The 12,593-nt window shown below is 36.2% G+C and overlaps 1 protein-coding gene across 2 annotated transcripts in view; it reads right to left on the minus strand.

Annotated features, from left to right (window-relative positions):
* Positions 1-3,723: 3,723 nt before the first annotated feature.
* The window catches only part of NUP62CL (nucleoporin 62 C-terminal like), a 105,414-nt gene continuing 96,544 nt past the window's right edge, over positions 3,724-12,593 (minus strand). For both annotated transcript variants that reach the window (XM_055122473.1, XM_055122474.1), the window contains one exon: positions 3,724-4,519. In XM_055122473.1, the coding sequence (XP_054978448.1) occupies positions 4,425-4,519 (95 nt within the window). In that variant the 3' untranslated portion in view covers positions 3,724-4,424. The remainder of the gene's footprint in view (positions 4,520-12,593) is intronic.

Here is a 12,593-nt window from a genome sequence, read left to right on the forward strand (position 1 = left end):
GTGCATTGACCAAAAAAAAAAAAAAAGATGTACTACCCAAAGCTGCCAGCGTTCTTAAAAACACATAAAATATTAGAATCTGTCACAGGCAAAGGAACCACAAAGAGGTGACTATTAAATATAATATAATAACCTGCATTGAACCCGGAACATAGAAAGGGCCGGGGTGAAAACTAAGGCAATGTGAATAAGGTTCACCAGTCATAGTAAATATAAAGATGCAAACACTATGGAAAACTGAGTGGAGGTACACAGAAGTCAAAACTATACACCCTTCTGTAAATCTAAGAGAGAGCTAGAGAGAGAGAGAGAAATAGAGTGTATCAAAGTTTTGTTTTAAACAGGACAGTAAGTTTGCCAGCACACTTGTTTTATTAAGTTTGTAGGGAAATGAGCACTCTGAATACATTACTGGTAAAACTATAAGTTAATACGATCTCTATGAAAAGCAACCTTAGGGTTCAACCGAAATAATGTTCATTCTCTTTGAAGCAGCAATTCAAAAATATATTAATATGTCAAGAATGGATGTGTATAATACATATAATAAACTGTAATATTTCTGATAAAAAACAAAGTATTACAAAGCACTTAATATCCACAAATGTGAAATATTCATTTAATGGAAAATTACATAGCAGTCCCAAAGATGACAAAGCATTCAATGGACTGAAACTGAACAACCTCTAAAATTTGGTTAGTACAATAAGAAAGATCTGAACACTGTGTACATTATGCTTCCATTTTCCATTTTAGCGAACGAGTGGGACTATATGTGTGTGTGTGTGTTTGTTTGTAATTTGGGTATAGAATGTCTCTGGGAAAATAGTCAAGTGGTAAGTGAATGCCTCTTGGTAAGGCAATTGGATACTGTTTGGATTTGATTCTCAGTTTCTAACAATGATGATATAGCCTAGTATACAATCCCTAGACACAAACGTTTAATTTGACAAATCATATGACTATGAATTTCAGTAAGTTTTCTTAACTGGTCTAGGTCATTTCCCAGCTCTGTAAAATGGATAATACCTCAGAATAGGGTAACTATAAAGTAATACCCTAATATACGGTTTAAAAGTCAGTTGATATTATCTTTCGTGAGCGTTTGCCTTGCACGCGGCCGACCCGGGTTCGATCCCCGGCATCCCATATGGTCCCCCGAGCACCGCCAGGAGTAATTCCTGAGTGCAGAGCCAGGAGTAACCCCTGAGCATCGCTGGGTGTGACCCAAAAAGCAAAAAAAAAAAAGACTTATTCAGACTTATACAATAACACTATATTCCTATGTTGAAGTTAAAGGATAAAACCAAGCAGTAGCTACTGAGAGACACTGCACTTCTGCTCCTAAGAACTATTAACATTAAAGATGTCATTGAAGTATTAGTTATCCAAAACTTGCTATGCAAAATAGTTGTGGTCTTGAAGTACACGGGCATATGAATATAAATATAACACTTTGTGGTTCTGAAACAGACCCACAGACAGAATGCATGCATAAACAAAATGTGGGTCATAGCATAATCTGCATGGGCCAGTTAAATCCTATATGATCATGGGTATGATTCCTTCTGCTCAGCAAAACTGTTCAATTGAATTACTCAGTGAGGAAATGGAAAAATATACTATGTTTGCTAGAGTGTTCTCTGAGAAGGTGGTAAAGGGAGGTTTACCCTTACAAATGCTACACAGACCATATAACAAACTTGCATTTATAAAATATATATCCTATGGTATTCCAGTGATAAACACTACATTACATATCCACTAGGTGGAATGAGTAGAGAATAAGTGACTAAAAAGATATAGGACTTCAGTAGAATTGCCACTGGAAAGCAAGGTCATAAGGAAGTACTCTATGTACTTATGTATAACTGGAGTCAACTTGAATGGTAGATACCAGGGGACCAACAGTCAGAAAATTGCCCTTAAAAGGAAAACCAGGCTATTTCTAACTCTGCCAAACTTATTAACTGTGGAATAATAGCTATTCTATTTCCCACAGCATCCCTCTCCCTGATTTAAAGGATATCAGACTGCATAAAAAGCTTTGAGACTTCTAGATGTTATTCCCAGGCACAGATATCTTATCATGAGGTAATTTTACACCGAGAATAATTTATGACAAACTGAAAAAATATACCTCATTTATCTTCCTGACAATTTAACAAGGTTAGTTTAATTAAGCCAGAAGTTTCTCCATAACAAATACGTTCTTTTAGGGTTTGTCCTTTTAGCTACTTTGTTTCCAGCACACTTCTGACGAATACATTATAAAGCAATTATAATTTCCAGATACGGAAGAAGAGGCTAAAGTCAAAAATCTTCTCTTGAAGATGGATAGCATCACTCACGTAATACACAGAGTAAACAACTTTGCATGTCTTTCAAATGCCCCAAATGCGGTAGTGTAAAAGCTGCTAAAAAGAGAAAAATAAAGCATCATTTTCAAAGGAAAAGCAAAAAGTAGATAAGCACTGGGCAAGAGTCAATACTACATTGAAGAAGTCTTCTTCACCTAACTTCTTTGCTGATATGAAACAATGGCAGGAGGGACTCAAGACTCCAATATCTAACATAAATGCTTCCTTAGAATTGCTGGGGAAAATTGGGTATGTCTGACTTTCAAATGAACAGTTATAACAGTTATTTAACAGTATGATGCCTTTTAACACAAATAAGAGAATCAAAAGAAATGTCAACAATTTTGTTCAAGACTCAAGATTTCATACAGTACATTGAGATCAGCTACTAAGTACTACAATGTTACCATAATCATCTAGGAGCGACTTTTCATGTTCTGTGTCCTCAAAAAATGTTTCAGGCCTTGGGTTTAATCCCTGATGCCATGTGTCCCACCAAACACTAGCAGATATTACACACACACACACACACACACACACACACACACACACATATATATATATATATATATATATATATATATACATCAATAGAACTCCAACTGCAAAGTTGACAGGAGTATTATAGCCTTTTGTTATTTTACTAGGGACCTTTACAGTAAGCACTTGGTTGGTAGTGAAAATAATCACATGAAGTAATCACAAAACTTTAGAGAAATGGAAACTAGTTTTTTTTTCCAGTTGGGTAAATCTTAATACAGTCCAATGTTTTCATTTTATGGACAAAAGACAATGCACCAAATGAAAGCACTGGTTATTATTCAAGAACAAGACTCATTCAGTGTTTATGACAAACTGAAAAAATGTATCAATGTACCTTATTCTTATACTGAAAGGTGAGCTTATGCACAGACTAACTATAAGCTTTGAATCCCAAAAATCAACATAAAAATCATCTAGGGTAAAAGAAGATTAATAATATTGACTTCAAACTTTGAGAAAGCTCAGGATTATATTCAAAAGCTGTATTTATAGAAATCATACACATAATTCAATGGTGCCTACAATATTTCATACTCTAAAATTATGAGTATTAACCAAAACTTACCCAATGAAAAAGCTACCTGAGAAGTTTGGGTAGAAAAAAGAGACCATGTAAAATTCTGATATTTGTCAATAATAGGATGAAAGTAAGTGACAATTATTTTAAAAATTATGTCTTCTGGAATATAAACTCTTCAGGATAGTCATCAGTCAGTGCAACAGAAATTCAGCCCAGCCAATAGGCAACCAACCAAGCTAAAGGAAACTAAAAGAACTCTTAAGTAGTGGGTTTTGTACTTTTATTAAGTATTTTTATTTTTTAAAACATCATATATGACTTAGGTGAAACATGAAATCGAAGAGATTACACTGTTACTAAGTGAAGAAAAGAGTTTTCTTGAAGCACACAGATACAGCCACTTTAAATCACATAGTAAAAAAAATAAAATGATGTGATATCTGCACATAAAAAATGAGTTGTTGTTACTTTAAGTCTTAACTCCTCTGAATTTCTACATCATACACTTTCTGTAACTCAAAACAAACATCCTTGTATTGTTTATATTGTTTTCATAAAAACAGGCATTGAATTTCAAACCATACAGTTCTTTGAGGATTGAGACTTTACAATGTCTAGTGCTATATGTTGACTGTAACAGACACACAAGTAAAGGCAAGGTGGCTTTTATTTTTTGGCAAATATTTCTCCAGGATGTAGATAAGGTGAGAAGGACAATTTGTGCTGGCAGCAAGATAGGAAGTCTGCTAGATTAACATACAAATTCAGTTTACATCTAACAGTTAACATCTACCTGGACAACAGGGCTAATATAGTGTGGATATACTAATTCTTAAAGCCAAGCTACAGTGTGATTCTCAATAGCAAAACATTTAAGAGGAAGCAATACAAACACATATCGCAATCAAAGATCAAATAGTACTTAAGCACTATTTGGTTTAACATCAAAACTTGTAAGAAATGTATGTTCCAAAAAACCCAAGTTGAATGAACATGCTCATTCAATCAAAAGCAATTCTGGCATTGCGGCTTTGCTCCATAGCTTGATGTTCCTCAAGAATCTGTGATACCTCTTCTACCTTTCTTTGGAGAATTCCTATAGATGGAAAAAGTCACACATTACTAACATAAGTCACAATATGGAGTATTTAGTTACTGGAGAAACAAGATAATTTGTATTGTCTCTTCAATATACAATTTATTAATTTTGGGGGAGATTTTTCAGCCACAACCAAAGTTGCTCAGTTGTTCTGTTCTCAGGTATTAAGCCTTATGGGGTTTAATTATATAACAATTATATAAAAAATATATAACAAAGTATAGTGCCGAGGACCAAACCTAGGTTAGCTGCATGCAAATCAGTGCTTTACCTGATATACTCTCTGAGTCATCAATATTATATTATTTATAACATTATATTTCATTTTAATAGATTTAATTATTAGGTAATACAGAAGGAAGAAGACATTTGTCTATCTCTAAACTATGAGAACAATGAACAAGACTGCTGTTTTTGATCCACTTTCCCTGGTTTTCAGACAAGAACATTTCCTTGGCATTTATGTTTTGTTGACATGCCAATTATCTTTACCTCACCATAGCCTAAAAGTGCCTTTTTTATCCTAAAAGGATAGTCATTAAAATAATAGCATCAATTTTTTTGGTGAGAGTATTTATCCTTCTGTTCAATGCTTTCATATTTTCTTTGTTTATTCATTGTATGCTCAATCCCTGTTATTGTTTTAATTTTATTGATTCACTGTGAGATATAGTTACAAGCTTTCATGTTAGAGTTACAATTACACAATGATAGAACACCCATCCCTCCACCAGTGCATATTCCCCACCACCAATATCCTCAGTATACCCCCATTTTCCCACCCTCCCACTGTCTCCATGGCAGATGATATTCCCCATACTCTCTCTCTACTTTTGGGCACTATGGTTTATAATGCAGATACTGAGAGGTTATCATGTTTGGTCCTTTATCTACTTTCAACACACATCTCCCATCCCAACTGATTCCTCCAACCATCATTTTCTTAGTGATCCCTTCTCTATTCCAGCTGTCCTCGCCCTGCCCGCTCATGAGGTAGGCGTCCACCTATGGAGCAATCTTCCTGACCCTTATATCTACTGTCCTTGGGTGTCAGTCTCATGTTATGTTATTTTATACTCCACAAATGAGTGTAGTTCTTCTATATCTGTCCCTCTCTTTCTGACTCATTTCACATAGCATGATATCTCCATGTCTATCCATTTATAAGCAAATTTCATGACTTCATCTCTCCTAACAGCTGCATAATATTCCATTGTATAGATGTACCAAAGTTTCTTTAACCAGTTGTCTGTTCTTGGGTACTTGGTTGTTTCCCGATTTTGGCTATTTTGAACAGTGCTGCAATGAACATATAGGTACAGATGTCATTTCTACTGTGCTTTTTTGCATCTTTGGGATATATTCCCAGAAGTGGTATTGCGGGGTTATATGGAAGCTCATTTTCTAGTTTTTGGAGGACTGTCCATATTGTTTTCCAAAAAGGCTGGACCAGTTGGCATGATAGTATCAATTAAGATAGGTCTTGCTACCTATAAGGAAATCAATATTGAGTATATTCACATTGCTGTTCCTTTCAAATAATATTTTAACTTGTTAACCCTCAAATTTACTAAGGAGCAGAGCAACATTAAGTACCATTAATTTAATCATATAAACAGAGCTTTTTATAAGTAAAAATATGCATTTTTATTATTATGCATAAACTAATGCAATCACTTGCTTTTGAGTTCATTAATACTCATCTTGTACTCATTAATGCTCATATTAATGGTCAATTCAGTAAGCATAACTAGTACCAAAGATATAATTGAAGAAAAAATATGAAAAATGTTATCTGTTGGAAAAGCTACAATGTGATTCCCCCTTTACAAATATAATTCTTCATCCTATCTTAAAATATATAGGTATCTATGAGATGCAAACTGAAGAATACGTGCTTGAAATAATAGCTGTCTACTTGAAAGGCTAGAAAAAATAGTGGAAATTGAACCAGGCAAAATAATCTCTCCTTATTGCAATAACTGTGAGGCGCAACTTTTCCCTACAAAAATTTTCACCATTAATAGAAAGACAAATAATCACTATAAAAAAGACATTAAAATGATGCAGCAAGTATCAACATCTGGACAATTTACTTAATTTGCTGATTGATACATACTAAACACAAAGGAGTACATTTATAACAATTTTTAAAGTAATAAAAATCCAAGAAATATAATTCTGCATTATTAAGACAACCTTACTGCAAACTTACTGCCTTTTGTCATGCATTCTCAGACCATTTTTGTATTAATGTACTTTAATATTTTAGTTATTTCATTCTTTAAAAACACAACTTTACCTAGACACAGCTCTGGTCTCATTAAATGTATCACTGATAAGATTCCTCAGGCCTATTACATGATTTTTAATTCTAGAAGTAAAATGTCAGTAAGAGCAAAAAATTGGGAGAGGGGATATACCGTGTACATTTTGATATTATTGAAAATGTGCATGTGTGTGTTTGTGTATGTGAGGGTGGGAGGGCTTCTTGCACTTTATCATATAGTGAAAAATGCCCCAATTTCTTCCAAAACATTGATAGGACCCTAGAAATATCAGGTTAAAAAAAAAGGAGTCCTCCAAGTTCCGGATTTTGATGGATAGTTTCCTGTGTTTGCTCCATAGAGAAATATGTTTATATGATTTGGAGGTCAAACACCACCCCACAAGAACATTTTGCAATAAATACATATATTTAATTCAGTGGACTGGAATGATAGCACAGCGGGTTGGGCGTTTGCCTTGTACGCGGCCAACCCAGGTTCAATTCCTCTGTCCCTCTTGGAAAGCCCGGCAAGCTACCGAGAGTATCCCGCCCGCATGGCAGAGCTTGACAAGCTACCCATGGGGTATTGGATATGCCAAAAACAGTAACAACAAGTCTCACCATGGAGATGTTACTGGTGCCCACTTGAGAAAATCAATGAACAACGAGATAACAGTGCTACAGATAGAAAAATAATCATAGCTGGAGTTATAGAATATGGGGTAAGGCGCATGCCTTGTGTTCCATCAACCATGATTTGAATCCCTTGTGTCACATATGGTCGCCTGAGCATGGTCAGGAGTTATTTGTGAACACATAGCCAGGAATAGCCACTTTGCACTGCTACATGAGGCTGTAAACTCAAAGGAAATATTAAAATAACTGGTTTTCATAATATTAAAATGAAATTAAGAAAGAAATTTAATTCACAGAAGCATAAAAAATTAAGACACTTGCATCTAAACTTACCAAATGAAATACAAGATCTGTATGCCAAAAACTATAATACATTGCTAAGAGTAAAATAAAGATCTAAACAAATGAAAATATAGTCTATGTTCATAGAAAGACTCAATAATGTTAAGATAGCAATTCACTTTAAATTGACCTAGAGATCCAATGTAATCCCTGTGAAAATTCCAGCAGAGTATTTGTGTAGAAACTAGATGAGATTTAGACAAGCTTACTTTAAAATATACAAGGATAGGCAAAACAGAATAGTCAAAATAATCCTGAAAAAGAATGAATTGCTGGAATTACTCTACCCAATTTTTAAACTTATTACAATGCTACAGTAATCCAAAGAGTGTGGTGTTGGCATAGGATGGCCATAAACAGAAATAATTTTAGGAATAAAACCTTGTATTTATGGTTAATTCATTTCTGACAAAGATGAAGGCAATTCAGTGGAGGGAGCCAGAGATTTTTCCCAACACATGGCATTAGAACAACTGGAAATCTATATGCAAATGAAGTTGAACCCTTACTTCTATATACAAAAGAGTAAATTAGTACGCTAAATATAAAGCTTAAAACTGCATTTGGAAAAATGCACAAAAGTCCATTGACTAAATAGATAAAAATTGTGACATGTCCATACACTGGAATGCTACACAGTGAAGAAAACACATAAAGCACTAATATATTATGACATGGTGAACCTTGAGAATTTTATGCCAGGAAGTTGGAACAATAGTACAGCAGATAGTGTGCATGTGTATTGCACACAGCTGGCCTGGGTTCTAACCTCAGCACCCCAAGCCTTTCTAGGAGTGATCCCTGAGCACAGAGTCAGGAGTAAGCCCCGAGCATCACCGGCTTTGATTCCATCCAAAAACACACAAACAAAAAATGAGTACAGTATGCTGTATGCTGAGCTACACATGCACACAAACATATACATATGAGTAGCCAAATAAATTTATTTATTTTTATTTGTCGACAGGGTGCTTGAGTAGGGATTCTTATTTTATTTTATTTTATTTTTCTCTACAACCATCTGAATACATTTCATGGGTCCTTTTTCTCTTTTCCCTTTTTTCTGTTTTGGGCCACACTCAACAGTGCTCAAGGGTTACTCCAGGTTCTGTGCTCAGTAATAACTCCTGGCAGGCTCAAGGGAATATATGGGATACTGGGGATTGAACCTGGGTTGGCCACATGCAAGGCAAGTGCCCTACCCACTGCACTATCCCTCCACACCCCAAATAAATTTAAAATGGGTACTGGATCTTAAGTTTATGCCACGTTCTAAAGATATAAGAACAACTAAAACATAATCTCTCTCATTAAGTAGCTAAAATTTCAATTCATGAGATAGACATGTAAATTAATAACTTCAATATCGCATAAGAAATTCTGACAATACTGTGTGTAGAACATGCTTTTAGAATGACAAATCAAGGAATGCTTTATTGAAGACATGATTATTGAACTTCATCCTAACATTGAAGCAGCTAAGTGGCAGACGATGGGGAGGAGTATGCCAGACAGAATCAACTGAACATCCAAAAATATGGGAGAGGAAAGACACTCATCTTGAGAATCTATAAATACGGGTGCTTGAGAATCCATAAATACTTCTTTAAAAGTAGTAATGCAAGCAAGAAATGAGGCTAGAGAAACTGGTAGAGGTTAAATTATAGAGGATACTTTATCTATTATGCAGAGAAACAATTTGTCACCAGGTAATGGAAACTCCAGAAGGGCTTTAACAAAGAGATGATTAGAACACAGAATATCACTGAGTATATATACACAATGGAGTACTATGCAGCTCTAAGAAAGAAGAAAATCAAGGAATTTTCTGTCACTGATGGAACTAAAGGATCTCATGCTGAGTGAATTCATTCAGAAGGAAAGGGATACATATTGAATGATCTCTCTCACATGTGGGTATTGAAAATATATAGCAAGGTAGCAACAAAGGGCCAACAGCAGCACATTGGGAGAAATGATCCACACAACCGAGTATGTTGGGGGATTAAGAGGGAGGTATTCTGGGATCCTTGGGGCAGGAAGTTGGGTACACTGGTGATGGGGTATGGTATTGGAATTATGGACATGAAAAGCCTTCGTTAACAGTATTGTAAATCACAGAATCTCAAACAATAAAACCAGTTTAAAATAAAAAAGAACATAGAATATCTCTACATAAAAGTCACTCTGGCAATAGAGTGAAAGTAACCAGAACTGAGATGGAGTGTGAGAAAAGGCCAGCAGATAAGGTCTCTAGTTAAAGATTTAAACACAAGCATTTACCACCGCTCCATTCTAAAAGACCTATAAATAGTAAAGACATTTTTACAAGAACAAAGAGTATAAAACAACAAGGACAAAAGTGACTAGATCAAAACTAAAAATCATACTAGATTTTGACTATAGAACCCTCCAAATGATATGTCACTGTCATAGTCACTGTCACTGTCACCCCACTGCACATCGATTTGCTCGAGTGGGCACCGGTGATGTCTCCATTGTGAGACTTGTTGTTACTGTTTTTGGCATATCGAATATGCCACGGGTAGCTTGCCAGGTTCTGCCGTGCGGGCAGGATACTCTCAGTAGCTTGCCAGGCTCTCCGAGAGGGATTGAAGAATCGAACCCAGGTTGACCACGTGCAAGGAAAATGCCCTACCTACCCACTGTGCTATCAAGTCAGCCCCCAAATGATATGGAATGAGCCAAACTAATTCAAAGTGGGACTGGAAAAAAAGATTATTAATGATTCAAATGCAGAACCCTCCTTTCCTTTACATCCTATCTCTGGAAAATTCTCTCTACCAAACACCAGCAGATATTCCCTTAGAGAGAGTCAACACAAAGCTAAGAACAAGGTACCAAGAATAGAGATTAGGTGAAAGCATACCAAGTTAACTAAGTGAAAGTCTGCATGCTGAACATTGAGACCCTGATCCCTTCTCTAACAGCTTCTAGAAAAGTGGCTTTCAACCTTTTAACATCTGTGAACCTATGAATATAGGAGAAACACATTATATATAATAGTATTTTGTATACCTTTTGAAAAATCTAAATTGTTTGATTTTGCAATTTGCTGCTACGTGGTTGGATCTGAAAAGCATCCTGCTGAGAAAAGTTACCCAGAGGGAAAGGGACAGGCACAGAAAGACAACTCCTATATGCTGGTTATAAAGAAACATAGTGGGCGGGGGGAGTAGTGGACCCAAAAGCAATAGAAACAAAGAGCATGATAACTGGTTGGTCTCCAGTAGGAAACTTGACACAGGTGGGGGAGGGAGGAATAGGTCAGGAAAGGAAGCACTAAGACAATGGTGGGGAAGTGGTCACCCTAGAGGAGAATGGGGTGCTGAAAGAAGGTAAAGCGATATGTGTGACACCTGATCAGTAACAGAACTCTAAACTACAGTACCTAAAAGGGAAAAAAAGAAGAAATGAAAGAAGAAAAGTGCCTGCCATAGAGGCAGGCTAGGGGAGTGGGAGGAAAACTGGGGAATATTGATGGAAAGTGGACATGGATGAGGGGAATGTGTTGGAACATTGTATGCCTAAAAAACTGAACAATGAATAACTTTGCAACTTTACAATTGACAGGTTTTAATAAATAAAAAACAATTATACAATATTTTAAAAATTCAATCTTAGTCTTAAGTGCAAATAACTTTTATAAACAAGCAGGACTTTTTTCCTCATTTTAAACTAATAACCGTGATTTACAAAGTTATTGATAGTTGAATTTTAGGCATCTAATATTTCAACACCAACCCCAGCACCAATATCAACTTCCCTCTATCACTGTTCCCATATACCATGTGCTCACCCTCATCTGCTACCACTTGCTAGAGAATTACAAAATATGGTGGTTGGAGATAAAATATCATGTTTTCTGTGTGTGTGTGTTGGTTTGGTTTTGGTTTGGGGCCACACCCCTCAGTGCTCAGGCCTTACCCCTGGCTCTGCACTCAGGGATCACTTCTGGCAGGCTCTGAGAACCATATGGGAACCATATGGGATGCCAGAAACTCAACCTGAGTCAGCTATATGCAAGGCAAGTGCCTTACCTAAAATACTATTGCTGTCTCCTACATCTCATATTTTTAGTGTTGTTGAGTCTATGCTTTGGATATATAACTATACTACTCTCCCATATCACCAGTATAACCAAACCTCCAGCCCCTGTTTCCCGTTACTTCCTTTTTTCATTTTCTTCCTTCCGCCCATGATTTCTTTCCTTCTCTGTCCTCCCTAAGCTCTAGGATCAACAATGATCTGGGTATCCTCCCTTTATTACATTATAGTTTCTCATGCAGTTTTTCTATATATACCACAGATAAGTGAGATCATCCTATGCTTGTGTTTCTTCTTCTGGCATACTTCATTCAACACGCTATCTTTCAGTTCCAACCACATTGCAGTATAATTGCATGATCTCATTGTTCCTTGCAGCTGCACAGTATTCTATCATGTACATAGACCACATCCTTATAATCCATTCATTTGTCATTGGATACCTAGGTTGATTCCATATCTTAACTATCGTACTAAGTATAGCAATGAATAATGGTGTCCATACATCCTTTTTTTATTAGTGAATCACCGTGAGACAGAGTTACAGACTTACAGGTTTTTATGCTTACATTTCAGTCATACAATGATTGAGTACTCATCCCTCCACCAGTGCTCATTTTCCACCACCAATGGTCCCAGCATCCCTCCCACCACCCCCACCCTGTCCCCTTCACCCCAACCTGCCTCTGTGGCAGGGCATTCCCATTTGCTCGCTCTATCTTTTTGGGTGTTGTGGTTTGCTGCATAGGTATTAAG

This window comes from Sorex araneus, chromosome X (assembly GCF_027595985.1).
Source record: "Sorex araneus isolate mSorAra2 chromosome X, mSorAra2.pri, whole genome shotgun sequence".
Classification (NCBI taxonomy): Eukaryota; Metazoa; Chordata; class Mammalia; order Eulipotyphla; family Soricidae; genus Sorex; species Sorex araneus.